Source organism: Petaurus breviceps, unplaced genomic scaffold (genome assembly GCF_028583685.1).
Source record: "Petaurus breviceps papuanus isolate PSGF00001 unplaced genomic scaffold, PetGlider_PUasm1.0 551, whole genome shotgun sequence".
In the NCBI taxonomy this organism is placed as follows: domain Eukaryota; kingdom Metazoa; phylum Chordata; class Mammalia; order Diprotodontia; family Petauridae; genus Petaurus; species Petaurus breviceps.
The window spans coordinates 35424965-35445730 of NW_027186372.1; the positions used below are offsets into that span (position 1 = coordinate 35424965).

General features: G+C 44.3%; 1 protein-coding gene across 1 annotated transcript in view; it reads right to left on the reverse strand.

Moving 5' to 3' along the window:
• Window positions 1-291: 291 nt before the first annotated feature.
• PPARGC1B (PPARG coactivator 1 beta) overlaps window positions 292-20766 on the reverse strand; it is a 169924-nt gene continuing 149449 nt past the window's right edge. The window contains exons 9-12 of the mRNA XM_069102639.1: window positions 16100-16175; window positions 13190-13311; window positions 9718-9872; window positions 292-8799 (exon numbers count right to left, since the gene is read on the reverse strand). Of these exons, the coding sequence (XP_068958740.1) occupies window positions 8696-8799; window positions 9718-9872; window positions 13190-13311; window positions 16100-16175 (457 nt within the window). The 3' untranslated portion in view covers window positions 292-8695. The remainder of the gene's footprint in view (window positions 8800-9717; window positions 9873-13189; window positions 13312-16099; window positions 16176-20766) is intronic.

The following is a 20766-nucleotide window of genomic DNA, read 5'->3' on the forward strand; positions in this document are numbered from 1 at the left end:
CAGCTAAAACCCAGACCTCCTACCTCGCAGCCAGGGCTCCTCCCTCGGCACCCCCAGCCGAGTCCTTCAAGGGTGACTGCATTAGACAGCAGTCAGGCATGTGCCGTGTGGCTTGCATAGTGTCACATACACGGAATTACGTAGGTGGCTTACCTGGCAGGCTTCTTGACCCGTATGGGGACCGGGGCCTCACACATGGACTGAACCAACAGCTTCACTTACTCTTTCCCCTAGCCTCAGTATCCCAAATCAGCGACCAATAGGGCTAATAAAGAAAGGTCTTGGCCAGCACACATCCATATGTTTTGTATTGTTTTTAAACACAGTAGTGTATTTGTTACAGTTTATTTATAGGCGATCACGTCACTATTTACAGTACATGAGCATAGAGATTCTACAGTCTTTGTGATGTAAACAATTAGCTCCACAGCTGGAGTTTGAAAAAAAGAAGCCCATTCTGAAGTATTTACAGAAGTTAAAATAGAACTTTATACTCACGGGATAATAATACACAGAGCAATTTGGTTAAATTATCTATGAAACTATAGAATCTGACAATGTAAAAATACAAGGAAACGTTTTCTCATTTAGAAGGTAGACAGGTAAATCACACTAGAAATAAAATAACAACAACAATAATAATAAAAGGCATAGGAACCCCTTGCCTTTGCAGGTTAAAGTATATTATATAAATAAGGACACATCCCAACATAAGCGGGAAAATATATAAAAAACCTCTACCAATTAAAAAAAATAGCAAAACTAAAAACTTGATTCTCAATCATTAGCAGTGTCTTTTACAAAATTAAAATTGAGCTTTCTATTATAAATAACAAAGCAGATGTGTCCCTCTGTAGGTGAAATTCTTGCACCTTTCTCAAGAAATGCATCAACTGAATTTCTCTCTCTCTCTCTCTCTCACATACACACACACACCCATGCATGGGCACTCTTTGCTGCATTTACCTTGCCTAGCTTCCTGATCAATAATGCCCCAAACTGTGCCCTTTTGGGGGGATGGGGATCTGAACTCATGGAACCATCCCCAGGTTCTAGCCCGTGATGGAAAGATAAAGGCTTCCCTTGGCTCAATATTGCTGAGAGTTGTCAAGGTTAGGCTGGCCTAGGCTGGCACCTGACCCCTAGAACCAGGGATTAAGGCTCACCTATAGACAAAAGAGCATCATTCCATCAGAGTCAGAGTTCCTGGGGGTGCCTAGGAGGCCCCAGTGAAGATTTCAAAGCTAACCTTAGGATGCAAGGCTGGTTGGGAGGGGTGGGAAGGGATGGTGAGCAGAACTCCCTAAGAATTTAGGAAGACTGCCCTAAGCTAGGGGCACTACAGGAACCTTTTCCCTAGAATAAGCTGCCCAGAAAACTAAGTGGACCATCTCCTTTTCTACCAAATGCCCTCATCAAGACACTCTCTAGGGTTCCCAAAGCCTTCTTGGTAGGCTATTTTATGACTTTTTATTCCTAACCTGAAAGCATCTGAAAAGCTATTTAAATACAAAAACTCCTCCTTCTCCTCCATTATAACTGAATATTCATTCAGCACCTACTATGTTCTCAAGTGCTTTCCAGGACATGGGAAAGAGCAGACCTGGCCCTGCTTAGTTTTGGAGAAGCCTTAAGCTCTCACCACATCCCTCATTTCTTTCCCTCTTTTGGGGGACAGGTGAGTTGTGCAGAGTGGTTACCCTAAGGACACCAGGAGTCAAATTTGCTGGTATTGCACTTTTGAGGAAAGCTGCTTCATATACCATGGACTCACTCTATGGAGGTCCAGGCTTGGTCTCCCATGTCCACAGTAGTGTTTAGTGCAATTGAAAACATGGCAAAATCCATGGAAAGCCTACGAAGGGATGATTTCTATGTCCCTTGATAGCTAGTGTTATAATGGGGCTCTGCCGTCCTCAGCTGGACAGAAAGCAAAAGGGAGAAAGTGGATTTCCACCTTCCCCCACCCCCTCCACCAAATACCCTGCATTTATCCACTTTTGGCCTTATCAGTCAATAAACATTTATTAAGCGCCTACTATGTGCCAGGCACTTTAGTAAGGCAAAAATGTTAACAAATTCCAAGAGGCAGGCCCGCGGAGCATGACTTTAGGAAAAGTGAAACATTTCTAGTTTCGAGGCCTCCTCAGGTGAGTGGAGAGTTGAGAAGTAAAGTCTGCCTGTGTTTAAAAGTCAAGGGGCCAAAGGATTTTAAAAGCTGGGACCGAAGAGTTTTTGTTTTGGTTTTTTTTTTTTTTTGGTCTGGACCCATAAATTCATCAGTATCAGGGTCTCCTGACTTATGTAGATTGGCAATTCATGTGTAACTCAGGGCCTCAGTGAACTTCCTGGGGGAATTGCTATATGGAGACTTGCCCATGGTCACACAACTACCATATGTGAGGCAGGGCTTGATACCTGGTTTTCCTGATTCCAAGGCTAGCCCTCTATCCACTATGCTGCATTGTCTCTTGAGGGGAAAATCTAGTCTAATGAAAAGAGCACCTGTTCTGTGGTCCATGGGGCCAGGGTTAAAATCCTGATTCTGCTCCTTAACATCTGTATGTCCTGGGACGAGTCACTTAAGCTCTCTAGACCTTTGGTTCTGCATCTGTAAAATAAAGGGATTGGACTAGATCTCTAAGGCCCTTCTAACTCTACATAGCAGGTTCTGGTCTAACCCAGTCCCCCCTGACCCTTAATTTACAGAAAATGGTCTATGTATGATGGTGAAGTGGAAGGAAGCCCATGTCTAGTTCTGTACCAGACAAATGTCTCATCCTTTCAAAAGCCCACCAACACATGCAGCATCATTGATGAACCATCACATTTCGCCTATGACTTTTCTGTACATTTTCTAACCATCTAAAAGCAACGTCTGAAAAATCTTGCTAAACTATGCAGCTTTTTCAAACAAACAAACAAATTCCTAATGGGGAAAATTTCCCAAGGTGCATGCAGTGTGAGGAGAGAATCAACGCTCTCTGGATATGCCCTTCTCATGAAAGCATACACTGCAGAGAAGTCCTGATTTCAGGTAGGCATCTCTGAATGTCATCCTCTCACATCATCCTTTAAGAGTCTATGGCTTAAGCTCTGAGGAGGCCTCCTCCGTACAGGAGTAAAAATAGCTAGTTCCCTGCATCTCGGCTGACTGACTCACTGAGAGTATTCATTCCGAGGCTTGAAAATGGCCCAGTGGCTGAAAACTAGATTAAGAAAAGCAGGTAGGAGCCTCTCCTACCTCACTATGGCTTGGCCTACCAACAGCTGCAGAAGGCAGTGGAGAACATAGTAACATGATAGAATAACAGGATAGAATCTTAGGGTTCATCTAGTCCAAACTCCCCCCTCCCCAACCCTGCCACCCAGCCCCCTGCTGCAACCATTTTACAGAGGACTTCAACTGAGGCCCACAGAGGGGAAGTCACTTGTTTAAGGTCACTCAGCTATATAGTGACCAGCACTTTCACAAAAGGGTGACTTCTCACTGAGAGGCTGATTTTATGTGAAATGCTTTTTAAACTCCTTAGCCTCTTCTAATTCCCTGGGCTTGTGATGAGACTGGGTGTAGCTGTTTGTTTCTGGATTTTGATATTGGAGACTCTTGCAAAGAGATCTGACAAAGTATGACAGGAGGGGTTTTCCTTTCATATACCTTCTAAATGAGGTGGTTTCTAGCCCTGATACTCCCTCCCTCCACTGGCACTAACGATTACCAGGCAGCATCTCTCCTCATTCCAAGCTACCTCCTTGTATTACCAGAGAGACAGATAGGGCCTTTCTTGTTTTAGTGTTTTCATTAAAGTGACCTACTAGCTTAATATAAAGTCATCCCATTTCTACACCCCAAAGTTTGAAGTCACCGGGCTCCAGAATTGAGAATTATTAGACAAATGGTACTTGAGTGGCATGCTTCAGGGCCCTACTGTTTTCTCTTTAGCTCTCCTGGGCAGTGGTGCTAGGGGAAGAACATGAAACTGGAGTCAGGAAGCCTGGGCTTGAATCTTAGCTCTGCCAATAACCTTGGGCAAATCACTTAACCTCTATGAGCCTCAATTACTCCTTCTGTAAAATGACAGATATTTGTACTTCCTGCTTTACAGGGTCCATGAGAAACATGCCTCATAAATTGTAAAGTGCTATAGAAACTGGAGTTGTTTGTTATTCTCTTTACAATATTGTTCCAGACTCAGCAAGGACCACGTGAGTCAATTTTTCCTTTGAAATGCAAAAGGAGTTTGGGGGACAAGATCCAACATATTGCACAATGTTATTGATTTCCCCTCCTTAGTTAGTGTAGTACAGAGAGGGACCCTACTCCTTTGGCCAAGAAAATGAGGAAGTTGACCTTCCCTATACATGCAATCCCTTCCCCTGAGAGTTCTGGCTTTCCAAGCTTAGGAAAGCTTCTCCATCTTGATAAGGTCTATCAGGGGATCCCTTGGTCTAGCACCCAACACCATTAACAAAGCATGTGGGGATTGCTATTCTTTAGTTTATCATCATCGTCATTTTTTAAAATATTCAGTCTTTCAAAGTCTCCAGGACAAGCTTCAAGTACAATAGTGGCAGCAACCAAAGAAATATTCTGTCCATGGTCAACCCCAGATAGGCAGTTTATCCAACTAGCTGCTGACCTTCAGGCCCCTGGGCCCCCCATGGCCCACCCTCCCCACGGGCACCAGTGTGCGTATTGCATAAGTCTTGGAGAAGTCTCTCAAAACTATTTTATAGGCTCTAGGCATTAAAAAGACCACTTATTGCATTTCTTCCTATATTAGGACTTGAATATTGATTGAGTCTTTGAATCATGGGACTTTCTTTCCTCTTGCACAATTGATGGCACTGTTGCTTTTCTAAGCCTGGACTACAGTCTAACTCCAGCTGCATTACAGTGCTATGAGATACTAAAGCAGATGCAGATACCCTGGATGGACCCTTAGCTGCACTCAATCCATTCATAAGCTTCACATTTTTGATGCATTTTCCTTCTGTAACCAGAGCCCAGGTGTGAGCTTTGATTCAGCCTTGTGCTGAGGAAGGAGATGGAAGAATTCCACTTAGCGGTTTGACTGAGTTTTGATTTGTTTTTTAAACATCAGCACAGCACAGAGACGGATAGCACTGCCCATTCCTAGATGGGGGTGAGGGAGGCTATCAGACACAGTCCACACAAAGCGATGTCATGGCAATCACATGTAAACATCATTGTGGGGAGGGAGAAAATACGAGGACAGGAAAAAGGCAAAGCTACAACGAATGAGGTGGCAGCCAAAGGCAGCAAGAGGCTCACTCACTCTGGGTTCCAGCTGGAGATTTGGGGAAAGGAGGATGGGAAGGGTTGACCACAAAGAGAGGAATAACCAGGTACCAGGCTCTGGCCTTTTGTGGGAAGCACATAAACTCAGGACATTTGGGGACAGGATGGAGTCACAATGATGAGCAGGGAGCCCAGAGGATTATACTTTGGCAGGCAGAAATGACTTAAGAATTAATCTTTGACCACAGAGAACCAAGTAACTTAATTACTAAATTTTTTTTAAAAAGAAAAAGATCTGGAGGTCAGGGGCTCCCCCTTCACTACTCACCTCAGTCTCAGGTTTCTCTTTTTTTTCTTCCCTCTCTACAAACCTGTTCTCAGCAATTTCTTTCACACTGAAGTCAGAAGGAGACTCTCCCCAGAAATATGTACATGTTCACAGGAATCACAGCCTTAAACTACTGGGGGGGGGGGGAGTGTTGCATCTTAAATGATAGAATTAGAGCATGTGAAAGCTAGAAGGGACTTTAGAACAGAGAATATTGGTCCTGGAAGGGGCCATGGGGATCATCTCATTCAATCTTCTCACTTAATAGATGGGGAAATTGAGGCAGACTAGTAGACTAGGGTAAGGTCATCCCCCTGGAAGAGGTGGTTTCCTCCTTAGCTGCTTGACATCTCAGGCAGTAGCATCAGAGGGCTGTCCCCAGAGTGAATGCCTGTAGTTCCACGGAAAAGCGAATGACTCTGACTCAAGGACACCATCAGCCTATGACAGAATGTCACCTGTTCTAGTCTACAGCATCCAAGTAGCTCAGTCTCAGAAAGAGTTACTTGGGACCAGTTGGAATAAAGGCGGATTATGATGGTGATTCAGAACAGCCTGCCAGTAATGGGCTTCCTACCTTCTCTGTGGATGAGTTAATATGGTAATGTTACCTGTAAGGATCTCAGTTACCACACCTTAGCTGAGAAATGAGACTTGTTCTATTTTTTTCTAGATCATATTACAACAGAACACAGGAATCTTTTGCCAAATGTTCAGTCGATAGGTTCTCTCAAACATTTTCCAGGCTTTAGGTGAAATGCCATCCCAAGAGGCAGTTGGTGCCAGGAGAACAATGTTTTAAATTGTTATATTACAATAATCAATGTCATAGGAGATTTTCATTAATATATTAAAAACATGTAATTATGAAATGACATTGATCAGGGCAAACTTATATAGGACATGCCGGTAATAAGAACTGAGCACTAGCTAGCAAGTTTCCTGGGCAACACTTGTACAAAACCTGCCATGAGAGCTATAGTCACCCTATAACTGTGATAACTGGGCTTGAACATGATTGGTTCTATATTTGGGAACCCTGCTTCCCTAGGCTGGCTACTGGCCCAGTAGAAGAGGTAGTTAATGTGGGCAGTGCTGAGCTGATGCTGTGATTTCTGGCCTGGTAAAACTCTCAACTTCTGGACTGCCTGATGGATGGTAGATGAAAGAGGGCTGAGAACACAGGGCCTCTACAGAGATCATTCCCCATGGTACTTGAGTTTCTGACATTTACTTGAACATGGCCACTTGGAATCCAGACAACAGCCTGGGACATCATGGGTAGGGCCAGTTTGTAAGGACCCAGGCTGTGACTAAAGATTTTGGGGGACTAGGTACAAGAAGTAGGGCAGTGCTGTCTCGACTGGGAGAAACTTCCTCTAAGACCCTCTTCCCACTTGACTCTTTTGTGGTTGGGATCTTCTCAAGATATTCACAAAATGTGCTCTTATAGCCAAGCTCTTTGATCTGGGTCTTTTGACAATATTTGTAAAATTAGCTCTCAATTCCCAAAGGATTCTTTCTGCTACCTGTGAATAAATGTCCATGTCTCATGGTTGGGATGGCTGCATGGCTTTTTTTCACTTCAGGGCCACAGAGATTACTATCAGCTCTTAACAAAACCCAGTATCTACACTGCCAGTGGAGAGGATAGGGGTATGGACTGGACCTGAAATTGTATTAGTATAAGGAACTCCTGGGTGAGGAGGTTCCCACTGCCAAGGTGCAGGCCGTCACTTTCTCTGAAGCTTCTAACTTCAGAGATTTGCCTAAAGGCAAGAGGTCAAGTTACTTGTCTAGGCTCACACAGCTAGTATGTGTCAGAAATGAACTTGAGTCTTCCTGGCTTTGAGGCCAGCTTTCTTACCTACTATCATCCCATTGCTCTCATTGCTTTGTGGGCAGTTTCAATAAGTATCATAATTTGTGGCAGCTTAAAGTTTGTAAGTGCTCTTAAACTGTCTGGGTTTACTGGGTTGGTAGTTAATTGGGAGTTTGGTATAGTTCCTTGTCTGGTAGCTCAACAGGAGGGCGAATGAGAATCAGAGTGGATTGTTATACCACAGGCATGTATAATATTGCCAAGAAAACCCCATGGACAGTATTGGCGTGGCATAGTCCACGGGGTCGTGAAGAGTTAGACACAACTAATAACAACAACAATGACAAATGAATAGCATAAGCTAACCCAGTCCAATTGTGATGGAAACTGCACAACTCAGAGGCTTACTCTGAGCTCCCCACTTCCAACAGGAACACGGACGGTCTCAGCCTGGACCTTTGGCCATTGCTCTGGAGGCTATGGTTCTACAAAGTAGCCAGTGCAAAGTCGGGGGCTGGGATGATGTTGGGCAGAGATGGAGAGGACTGAGATGAAGAAGGATAAGGATTGGAATATGGGCTGGTGACAGATGGAGGCTTCACACAAATGTCCATCCGGCCTCCTGCTCCAGGGAGGAGATGAAGTCCAATGGGGTCTCAACCCCTCCCTGCTTTTCCTCCTTCCTTCTTTTCTTCCCTCCCTCCCAGGGCCAGCCGGGAGTCCATCAGCACAGTGGCGAGCACCTCATTACAGTGCATAGTTAGAGATCCAGGAAGCGGCACAATGAATTAGTTCGAAGTACAGTACATCTGAGCCATAAATATGGTATTTTAAGTATATACTTTTTTTTCTGCAATTAAAAATTAGTTTATAGTCCTGATTCTATTCACAAGTAACGATTTTATCATCACACACTACAGACAGAAAATGTGATGGGAACACAGCTGCAACTTCACAATGGGAAAGGGGGTGGGGAAGGGGCTAGGAAGGTGGGGGCTGGGTGACAGAATGCTTACAGACGCACCAAAACAACCAATCTGAAGCAAGGGTACTAAAGTGTGGCAGTGGGACATCAACACCACGGAAACTCACAAACAGAAGCAGCTTTGTTCAATGTAAACATTGATTTCAAGGGACAGCAGTCTCAGTCTCTCTTTCTCTCGCTCTCTCTCGCTCTCTCTCTTTCGCTCTCTTTTTTCATATACTTAATTTCTTTGAAAACGTAAACATATTGGAAGGGCCTTGACTGAGGTATTGAGGTATTCCTCTAGGATTAAGGCTGTTATCGATGTAGGCTTCTCTGGGCCTCCTTCAGCAAGCTGTCAAAATCCATGGCTTCATACTTGTTTTTCACCGAAGCCGGGGAGGCCTCTTCTATATGGGAATCTGAGGAGGGCAGGGACAAGAGGAGGAGTGAGAGACTGAACCAAGTCTAAGGGGCGCGCCATGCATACCACCTTGGATCGGCCCATGGCTGACTTTAGTCAGCCACAAACCAGTGGGAGCACTGAGGGGCAGGATGTGGGGGAAGCCTGGGATTGGCTTCTCTGAGGTCAGCCTCTATGCTTAGGGGGGGTCCCCAAAGAGTGTTCCCTTAGTAACCCTAATAATACACTTGCAGAAAGTTGGTGCTAGAAGGAAGTTTTTAGAACACTCAGTCTAACACTCCTTTTACAAATGGGAAAACTGAGTTCTGGATAGATTAAAGGATTTGATTGAGGTTACTGAGACAGAGCCAGGATTAGAATCCAGGTCTTATGACTCTTAAGATAGGGCCCTTTCCACTGCACTGAATTGGTTACCCTTAAATATACAGGGATCCTTGGGGGTTCATGTTTGTATGTCTAAATGTATATGAGCCCTTGAGAGAAGCAGTTCATATTTCAAGGGCACCATTTTGGAGGGGGTGGGGTTATGAGTTCTACAAATGGAACGTTTCATGTTGTTGGAATTTTTGTTGTTGCCCCTAGTCATGAGTAAACATGAAAAATATTGGAAAATGTGAGCTATTCTTGAGCTCTGAGGACAGCATTCCGGTTAGGAACCGGTTAATTCTATTCTTTTTACCCTTACAGGCTCAGTTACTAGAAGGACCAGGATAGTACAAAGACCTGTGAAGGGGCTGTGAAATCAGCCTCCATCTGGAGATAGACGTCTAGTCTCTCTAAACCTTAAAGTAATAGTTCTTCAAACATTGTTTTCCCCTCTGAACACGGCCCGGGGAATGGTAGTAGAAGAGAGGGCAAAAGGGGAAATTGGGTAAGCTTTGCAACCCAAGCATGGGGACTGACTTTGCAGTCTTACCGAAGTTAGTGCATCTGGTCCAGAAGAACTGCCCAAGTCCCCCGTAGCTCAATTGGAAGAAGGGCTCGTCGCGCTTCCTCAGGGCTGCACCATTCCTCAGGGACAAGGCTGCGTGCTCTGAACAACGATAGGTAATAAAACCATCTTTCTCACCCCTGGAGAACAGAGCAGTGGAGAGTCACAGGTTACCCAAGGGAATTCTGCAGTTGCCACTGGCCAGTGCTGGCCTTTGGGAAACTCATAATTTATAATAAGCACAATAGAATACTTGACATTCATATCGTACTTTAAGGTTTGAAAAGCAATTTGCATCTACTATCTCATTTGATCCTCACAACAACCCTGCGGGGTAATTACTTTAACTATTATGCCCATTTTACAGATAAGGAAATAGCTTCAGACAAGGTTATGTGACTTATCCCTAGGCATACAACTAATAGGGTCAGATGAGATTTGAACTCTGGTTCCAAGTCCAGCTGTCCACTACAATTTATACCTATGGTAGAAGCAAGAGAAGTGTCCTAAGGGGCACCAGAGGAAAAATCTGACTTCTTCTCAGTCAATAAAGTGGAAGCACCGGTTACTTCCTAGTTCTTATCCTAAGAAGGCTCCCCAGGTGCCAGGGGGTCCAGAACACTGTGTAGATGAATACCAAAAGGGTCTTTCACCTCTAGTCATCATGATGGGAGGAACAATGTTTTCCAAGTGACACAGTCCCTTCCATAACAGAGTTCAAGTCTCCTTACTTCTAAGACTCAGCTTGACATGAACTTTGTGCTAAGGTTATGGTCAGAAAAGGGCAATTAGCACAATAAGAAAGAGAACTGGAGACCATATCATATCAGTACAGTATAGGACATGAAACATGACTCCTCTTTTCTCTCTGGACTGGCTCACTCACTTCAAACTGAATGTGTATGCTGACAGATTGGAGGTTCCCAGAGTGGAACTCAAAAGGATTCTAGGGGTAACACAGGAGGGAGTAATATACTTCTCTTTTTGTTTTTTTGCTTTTTGGAGCGGGGTGGGCATAGGGCAATTGGGGTTAAGTGACTTGCCCAAGGTCACACGGCTAGTAAAGTGTTAAATGTCTGAGGCCAGATTTGAACTCAGGTCCTCCTGACTCCAGGGCCGGTGCTCTATTCACTGTGCCACCTGGCTGCCCCTGAGGAAGATAATTCTACTCTTGTCACTGTGACTCCCACTCCTATGGAACAAAAATATGTTGCCTAATTATGGTGGAGAGGACAGGAATGTGAATTTTGGTTTAACATCATGACATAGAGGCGAATCACTGAAGAGATGCTGCTTGGGACAGTAAAGTAAAATTTAGCTGACCTCAGGAAGACATTGTAGAAGGGCTGGGAAGAGACCTCAGAGCTTGCACTGTCACCTACTGTTGGGCAGAGAGGGGTCAGAAGAGGCAAGCTGAGCTGAGTTGGGAGCTCCTAGAAGATCTCAGAGCTGAGAGCTGATTTCAGAATTCCAGAACTCCTACTACTGTGCCTTCCACTTAACAAATCAGCCCACTAAACTCCATGAACTCTAGATCAGAAATATTTACTAAACAGAAAGTGAAGCAAAAATAATAATCACATAATATCACTTGACAGAATGGAGGTTCCCAGAGTGGAACTCAAAAGGATTCTAGGGGTAGAACTTTACTTTAAGGTTTAGAGAGACTAGAAATCTATCTCCAGATGGAGGCTGATTTCACAGCCCCTTCAAAGGGTCTTTGTACTATCCTGGTCCTTCTAGTAACAGCCTGTAAGGGTAAAAAGAATAGAATTAACCAGTTCCTAACCCGAATGCTGTCCTCAGAGCTCAACCTCCAATCTGTCAAGAACAATTCACTGATGGACAAGACTGCTTCCTCAATAGCTCTTCTGCTCAAGCCATTCCTGGGCCTTTCTATTAACCCACCAAGGGGGCTGCTTCTCTGCTGGCTGGTCCAGTTGAGATGCTCCTTTTTGGCTGCTGAGCTATGGTTAAGACCTTTCAGTTAAAGCAAAAATCCCTAAACCTGAGATCTCCCTAGCTTTTCTAGTTTGGCTTCCTTGGTTTGGCTCTGACTTTTTGGGCAGGAGGTGGCAAGGCAAAAGCTTGTGTCTCATGAGTCTTTTTTTCCAAGCAAGAAATGGTGTGCAGACCCCTTTTCCTCCAGTCCTCAGGTCTCTTTCCTAAGCCAACCAGAGGTTTCTCCCGATATCAGCTTTCGACTCTGAGAGCTCCTAGGAGTTCTCAGCTCATCTCAGCTCACCTCTTCTAAACCCTCTTTTCCAAACAGTAGGTGACAGTGTAAGCTCTGAGGTCTCTTCCCAGACCAACTTCAAGGTCTTTCTGAGGTCAGCTCAGTTCTACTTTACTGTCCAAAGTGTCATCTCTTCAGTGATTCTCATGACGTTAAACCAAAATTCACATTCTTGCCATCTATACCATAATTAGGCAATATATATTTGTTCCATGTCCCTCAAGCAGTCCAAGATACCAGGATCTCCCAGTTCAGTTCTATTTTACTGTCCAAGGCAGCATCTCTTCAGTGACTCACCTCTATTTCATGATTATAAACCAAAATTCACATCTGCCATCTATACTATAATTAGGTAATAAATATTTGTCCCATAGTCCCCAAAGCAGCTTAAGGGACCAGAACTTCCCAACTATTACCTTTAAAATCCTCAGTTATGCCATATGCAAATTAGATACAGGGAAATAGTACACTTAAGTCAACTTTACCACAGTTAGTGCCTTTTCTCTACAGTACTTTTTTCCTCCAGTGTTTCTCTCACAACTCTCCCTGTTTCTGTACCTTTCCATCAGTCAGACTGTCCATATGTGAGAGAGGCATCCTTTACATAAAGATCAGCTGAGAAAACTTGGTTTGTTTAGATTAGAGAAAGGAAGACTTATAAAGTCATGAAAACCCTTCAGTTACTTGAAGACAGATGTCAAGTGGAAGAGGAATTGTCCTTGTCCTCTTTGTTAGAACTGAGCAGTGGGGAAAAGACTGAAAGGTGCAGATGTTGGCTCTTATAAATAACTTCCTAACAATTAGAGCCATTCAAAAAATGGTACAGACTGCCTTAGACCCAAGGAGTTCCTTTTCAGGGAGATCTGTGAAGGCTGAATGACCACTTTTGGGAGATGATGTAGAAGGGATTCTCTGTCAGGGACAAGTTAGACTAGATTTTCTTCACCGTCCCATCTAACACTGAAATGACAATGATTCTCTGGAAATTCAACTTTTTATGTCCAGTTACCCAGGCAAGATGACTATGAAATAAAGAAAGGCACCTTCTAAAACTCAAGCTTGGGTCTTGAATGCTCTATCCATCATAAGCTAGTGCATGACTGTCCATTTCCAGGGCCTGCTCATCTTTGGGGTGGTACTTCTCTATGTGAGCATGTGTCTATGCCTCTCTTCCCTCATTTGGACTGCCTCTACTGGACAGCAGAAACCCAACAGACTCACCTCTTGTTCCTTTTCAGCACTTGACATTCCACAATCTCGCCAAACACTTCAAAACGTTTCTTCAGTTCACTGGAACTCATGGTACTGGAGAGGTTCCTAATGTACACGACTCGGCCTTCTCCCTGCTCAAAAAAGGACAAACATGCTTCAGTGGCTCTCTTGCCTTGGAATGAAGATGTGGGTTTGACCCTTGTAGATGGCAAAAAATGGCAAAGAGGTCCCATTTCCCTCTTCCCCAGACTGAGTGGAGCAATGCTCTGATAATAATGGATCTCCCTAGTAAAAAGTCACTTCCTCAAGGGCAGGTACTGTTTTGTCTTTGTACTTCCAGAGTTTATTCCTGGGTTTTACATAGAATAGGCATTTAATAAATATATAAAGGATTGTTGGATCAGATGGCCAACTAGGTCCCTGGGATGAGAAGCCAGCCTCCATCTTGAAAGCCAGACTTCCTCCAGCTTAAAATAAATGAACATTTCCCATCCCTGATATGTTTATAGTCAGTAAATCAACAAGCATTTATTAAGTCTATACTATATGTCAGGTACTGTACTAAGCACCAGGGATACAACAAAAGGTAGACTAAATCCCCGCTCATGAGGTTTACATTCTGAAGGGGAAGACAATATGTAAATAGCTAGGTACCTATACGATATGTATGGAGCACATGGAAATTTGCAAGAGCAGGCTGAGAAAAACAAGCAGTGATAAAGCTTCGAAAAAGACCCTCCTTCCTCTTAGCTTCTCCCTTACCTACCTCACTGCTCCTCTCTTAAGCCTTTCTCCCAAAGGGGCATCTGCGGCAACCTATCCAAGTCACCTCACTCCACTCCCTGCTCTGTTGTTCATAGAATGGAAGAAAATTAAGAACTGGAAGGGACCTCTGAGACCATCTGGTTCAACCTTCTTACTGTCCATGGATAGTTCTAGGACCTGGGGATGTTTAACATCTAGACCTAGATGCCTAGAACTGAGAAAACTTTACTAGGAATTTTCAAGTACTGAGGGCTTGCCATGTGGAAAAAGAATTAGATTTGTTTTGCTTAAGCCCGGGGGGCAAAACTACTATCAAACAGGTAGAGAATTATAGGTAAGCAGACTTCAGTTGAATGAGGTGCTGACCAGCAAAGTTGTTCAACAATGGAATGAGCCATCTCAGGTAGTGAAGCTTCTGTCACTAGCACTGTCCAGGAAGATGCTGGGTGACCGCCTGCCAGACAGGCTGTAGAGATGTGGGATGGACTAGATGATCTCATATATTTGTTCTGGTTCTGAAACACTATGGTTATAGATGCCGATCTGTATATTTGTCTGGCCCTATATATGTGCATTCACACCTTATAAGGCTTATCATTTCTTAGCGTGCCAGAGAAGACATATTTTCTACACATCCAAGCACCAGGGAACTCTAGTATGTGCCTGGAAGAGACAACTTCCAGGATGTTTACACTATATGTGTTTTCCTCAGCCTAGGGTCTCCATACACTGATTCTAGCCTACGTTTCCAGACTTTTTCCTCCGTGCTGCTCCCCTATTCATGACTTGAGCTCCAGTTATACTGGTCCCTCAAGGATACTCTCCATACTCCCACCTCTTTTAGAGTCTATCTCCACCACAGAGAATGTGCTCCTTGTTTAACCTTTACTTAGTCATGAAGGTTCATCTCAAGTCCCACTTCTTCGATTGAGTCTTGTCTGACTGCCTGTCACTCAGTGACCACTCCCTCCTCTCAACCGTTATAGCTCTTGTCTCTCCTCATTTTACTCTTATCACATTCCTGGTATTATTGGCTTTCTGTCTAAGAATTTTTTTTTTCTTAAATAGAATGTGATCTGTGAAAGAGGAACCCATCTTTGTTCATCTTCATAGCTCTTGCAGCACTGAGCTCAAAGAGGGAGACTGCACCTCTCCTTCAACACATTTTTGCTAATGACTAGTTTGAACCTTGAGAAGTTAGGGTCATAGCCAGCTGGCTCAGGAAGTAGGAAGGAGGAATTTTCACACCCAGGAAGTTATGTTCTTTATCTAGGGAGTTCTAATGGGAGAATGGAAGAGATGGACAGATAGGACAAAAGGCTTTACAGTAGGGTGACAGGGGGCAGAAAACCCTGTAGGAGAATGAATGCTCATTCCTACAAAGATACACCTTGGCAATGTAATATGAAGGTTCAAGATACAGTATCATAAAGATCTGTGTATAGGTATTTGTGTGTGTTGGTATAGGTATATATGCTTGCCTATGGGATGGGGGGGGAGAGGCTGTTAAGGAGGGTTGTAAATCACCTCTGTAAGCTATACTCAATCCCGAAATTGAGATCTCATTTAGAAGATTTTGAAGCCAGCTGCTGGAGCCATATGCTTCCCTCTTCAGGCTTCTGGGACTCGGAGAGTCTCAAAAAGGAGAGCTTGGTTGGCAGTAGTAACCTCTGATCACACCCTTCCCCAATTGTGGGACTTAACTGTTTGAATATTCCTTCTCTTTCTTTTCCTTACACTCCACTATGAGCTTAGGAGAATGGGAAGTAGATTTTCTTCATTCAAAGCTGTGGACCTTTGCTCTTTTGGACCAAGTATTACAGTTCTGCTTCTCTGTTCCTGAGCCCATCTGTATGGAGATGAGCAGTCCTGTCTCCAGAGGAAAGTCCATTAGAGCAGTCTACTCTTCTGGCCCTTGCAAGACCCTACCATACTCCTGGCACCACTGGCTGGCAGGGAGCCTGGGACTTTGGAAGCTCCTTCCTTTTGAACTCTGGTTATTTTTTTGGTGGGATGAAATATTATCACATAAAATTGGCCTTAGGAGCATCCCCTGATCTCTCAAAGGGTTTTTAAGTCCCATCCTCTCCCAGAAGCCCATGCTATCTCCCATTCCTTCACTGGTTAGCCCTCCCCAGCTCCTGGGGCACTTACAATGGCCTTTTCTCTCCTCTTCTCAATATGCTGGACACTTGGGCTTCCTTCTCCACAATGTTCCTTGCTTCCACATCTGTTTATAAACAAAAAAACATAGGCTCTTGGTCTGGGTAGATCAAAGGAAGTTTCAGAACTTCCCCTGTGAACAATGTGATGCTGGTAGTCAAGTGAAAAACTGGCTTCTGCCAGCTAGATTCCTCTTAAACTGTATTTGGTACCTGGGACAAATGTCCTTCTTTACCTGTACAAAAATGTTTCTGAATTCCTCCTCACTCAATTCTCTGAGTGAGGAGAATGGCAAGCATCCTGGGGCTTGATCAGCCCACCCTTGGTCAAGCAGTTCCTACCTGACATGAAATTCTTTGAAAGGGGTAGTGAGGGGGCGGCTAGGTGACACAGTGAATAGAGCGCCAGCCCTGGAGTCAAGAGGACCTGAGTTCAAATCCGACCTCAGACACTTAACACAAAAACTAGCTGTGTGACCTTGGGCAAAGCACTTAACCCCAATTGCCCTCCAAAAAGCAAAAAAAAAAAAAATCCTGTTATAGAGGATTGTTCTCCAGAAGGGGAAAAGAAAAAGGTACAAGGGGAAAGTGTAGGAAGTATAAAAACAAAAGACATCAATTTAAATATATTTGGGGCAGCCAGGTGGCGCAGTAAGAGCACCAGCCCTGGAGTCGGGAGACCTGGGATCGGTTCTGGCCTCAGATGCTTAACACCCACACAAAATAACTGGCCATGTAACCTTGAGCAAGTTACTTAACCCCAATTGCTTAAAAAGAAAGAAAGAAAGAAAGGGGTAGTGTGTTATAATGGAAACAAAACAGGATCTAGAGCCAGGATACCTGGGTTCAAATCTTGGCCCTGTCACTTAGTAGCCAAGTCAAGGTTACCTCCCTGAATCTCAGCTTCCTAATCTGTAAAACAGCACTACTTAGCTCACAGAGTTGCTATAAGTATTTTATACATTGCAAATTCACAAAATTTCTATAATTACACATTGTAAAGCACCATACACAGGAATTCTGAACAGGTGCCTCTTTGCTCCCATTGGGTTAAATTGTAGCCATAATCCCAAGCATACAGCTATCTTTCCCCCCACAGGTACAATAGCTTTTGTCCTTCTAAGTCATCTCTGATCAAGCAGGGCTCACTGTAGCCAACCCTCCCCAGAAGCAGGAGGGGCTTTCTGCCTCCAGAAAGCTCATTCCTACAGAAGGCTGTTGTGGAGAAACTCCATTGTTTAAATGGTTCAAAATGTGTTGTTCATTTACCTATAGCTGGGGGTGGGAATCAGGTGAAGAGACTCCTGTCTGTAGAGAGCCAACACAGATTACATGAAGCAAAGTGCCCAACTTTTAAAAATGCTCAGGAGAATGAAAATATATACATTGTTCTTGGTTCCACTGAGGCAGTCTGTAGCTTCAAGGCATTCAGTCTGCAACTAGCAGCTTTAATTTAATATGTGGGTGGCTGAGGATCTCTCTCCCACCTCACCAACCCTCCCCCCTCCAAGATACAGTAAAAGCCTCAGATAACAGAGGTCACCTATCTACCAACTTTAACTACTCAAATCCAGTCCAGGGCCAGAGAGAGAAAACAAACAAAATAGGACAATACAATTTAGAGTGAGGAAGGCATCTCTGAGGTCAGCCAATCCAATCTCCCTCATTTTACCCATGAGAAACTGAAATCCGAAGAGATGGTTGGACTTGACCCCAAGGCACACGGGTATTAAGTATCATAACCCAAACCTAGGACCCCCAATTCTTTCTTTTTCCATGAAAATCAATCAACAAGTGATTGAGCACCTACTATGTGCTGAGCATGGTGCTAGGCAATGGGGATATAGATAAAAGAATAATCCATTACTCTTCAAGGATCTTAAAATTCTGTTGTGCAACAGACCCTAAAGCTGATCATTCAGAGAAGACAGCCAAGTTCTTTAGCTCAGGCTTACTGTTTATAGGAAATTCCCACCTGAGGCCTCCCCCAGGGCTTATTTACTCTGATTTTATATGCAGTTCACACATACCTGGGCTATCTGTTTTTCCCAGCCCACAGTAAATAAGAACCAAACTGGGAGGAAGGAGATAAGAGAACAAAACAAACAAACAAACAAAACCTTAGAGGAATATGCCTAGGAAGGCCGCCTGGGACAAATATCTATGTGCACACATATATCTGTGGTCCCCAATTCACAGCCCAGAACAATCATGGATGATGACATGTCCTTAAGTTATCAAGAAAAGGCTAAATCAGGGGTGAGGAACCTGTCTTGAGGTCACATGTGGTCCTCTAGGTCTTCAAGTGCTGAACCCAGACTTAATAGAACAAATCCCCTTAATAAAAGGATTTGTTCTATAAAACTTGGACTCAGTCAAAAGGCTGTACCCAAGGACCTAGAAGATCACAGTGGCCTCAAGGTCGAAGTCCTTGCCTTCCCTCCTCTCTCTCTCCGCTCTCCACCCCCCACCCCAAGCTAAACTCTGTTAGGGCCCTTGGCATGCAAGGCAAGGAAGTTGCCTAGCACCAGTATTCTTATATCTTACTCCCCTCCAAGTTCTCTTTTGATGAAGCATCCATGGCCTCCCTACCCATTCCCAGCACCTGACATTCATTTTCATTGGTTGTCCCACCATGCCTGGAATTCTTTCCCATCTAGCTAAAATCTCGACCTCACTTTCCTCCTGAGTCAGCTTCACCCAGTGACAAGGACTGGAGTCGTCTTGATCTGTAGCTTACTCCTTGACCCAGATGGCTCTAGAGGAGAAAGTGAGACTGGTGACTTTGCACTGCCTACCTCACTTAAATCCACTGCACTGGCTGAGCTGCTGTTTCTCTCTAGGCATGCAATAGTACAATGGACCAGGAGTAAAACTGGTGAGCAAGGTAGGCCTGGGCAAGAGAGGTGTCGTGGCACAGTGGGGAGGATCCTGAACTTGGAAATCAGTAAGTACTGGGTTCAGATCTCACCCCAGACACTTAACCTGCCAAGTCATTTAACCTTGGTTTTGTCATCTGCAAAATGAGGCAGGGTTGGGCTTGCAGGGCCTCTAAGAACCCTTCTAGCTATAAATATATGATCCTCTCATAAGAACCAGCTCGAGTCCAAGGACATAATAAGTTCTGATAATGCACCTGGCAGAGAATCTATGAAAACTATTCTTCTCTTCCCTCCTGACCATTCTAAAGATCGATGATGGCCTATTCTGGGAATTAGAATGCATTAGAAAAGGAATAGAGAGGGAAAGGAGAAATGTGTGAGATGGAAGAATTATCACCACTGTTAAGGGACAGACTCCAGAGCAAAGGGAGCCGGCTTCCAATTGTATCAGAGGAGCCACAAACCTCATCTGTTTCTTCCTTGGATCAATGTAACCGTTTGCTCACAGTAACATAGTTGCACTGTAATTCTTGTGCTGAATTAGCCAATACAATTCCTAGCATGAAGGTTATAGGTTAATGTCCTAAAGTGAATGGGTTTTCTCCACTTTGCGTAGCTAGGGCAGATTTTCTTCAGCAAGGTGGGCAGAGATATTTCCCAGTTAATTATGCCATCCCAGAACATGACCCCCAAGGGTATTTCCCATTCCATGCCCATCCAGAGAGCAGGCTTTTTACAGAAGATAGAGTCTGGCTAGGGGCAGCAAAGTGGGATTCCAAGCCCCCTTCTTAGAAGGAAGCATGAGACTCAGGGCTTAGGGTTCTGGGTCCCCCAGTGGACAAGATACATTTTTATTTTCTCTAGCAAAAGAAAAGATCTACTCTTCCTTCTCATTTCACAGATGAGGCTACAACCGGGGCGGTCATGCTGCCTTGATGGCTACTAGGGAAGAACCAGGAAGAAGGAGCTACTCATTCAAGCCAAATCCCACCCCAATGCAGAAAGTCAGATAAGGGATGTATTCTGTACTGCCTGCTGGGCAGACTTGTGTGGCCTTTATCATCTGGTCCACAGCGCATATCCCCTGCAGTTTCTGTTCATCTCCCTTTCCAATCCCATCACAAGAGGAGAAACATGGTACTATACAAAGTGGTAGACCTGGAGTGAGGCAAATCCTTCCATCATTCAGTAGCTTTCTGACCCTGGGGCAAATCACAACCTCTCTAGACTTCAGTTTTCTCACCTGTAAAATGGAGATAATAATAGCATACACCTCATAGAGTTATTGGGAGGATCAATTGAGATAATGTATGTGAAACTCTATATAAATGTGAGTTGTTATTGGTAAGAAGTGGGGTGGTGCAGTGGCTAGAGAACTAGCTGCACAGCCAGGAAGACCTGGGGCCAGTGTCAGCCTAAGACAGTGCCTGGGGGCTGCTGGAGCAATCACTTAACCTCTTGGTGCTCTAGGAAACTCTATGGGTCTAGACTTACAGAGAAGGGGCTGACTTGCATTGGTGGAAGGACCCTCCTCATCTGGGATGTTCCCTATACTGATAAAATCACTGATCCAAGTTCTATCCTAATGCTACCTGAAAAGGACTTGAAAAGCAGGTATCGGCTAGGTATAGCATGTCCTGATTTTCCCCATGGTACCCAGCACAGGGCATGAAGTAAAGAGAGGTGGTGGGACACATGGAGAAGGGACAGAGTCCTATCTCCACCTTGAGCAATCATTTATAGCAAGTGCTCCCTCAATGCTACTGCCTTCCCTCTG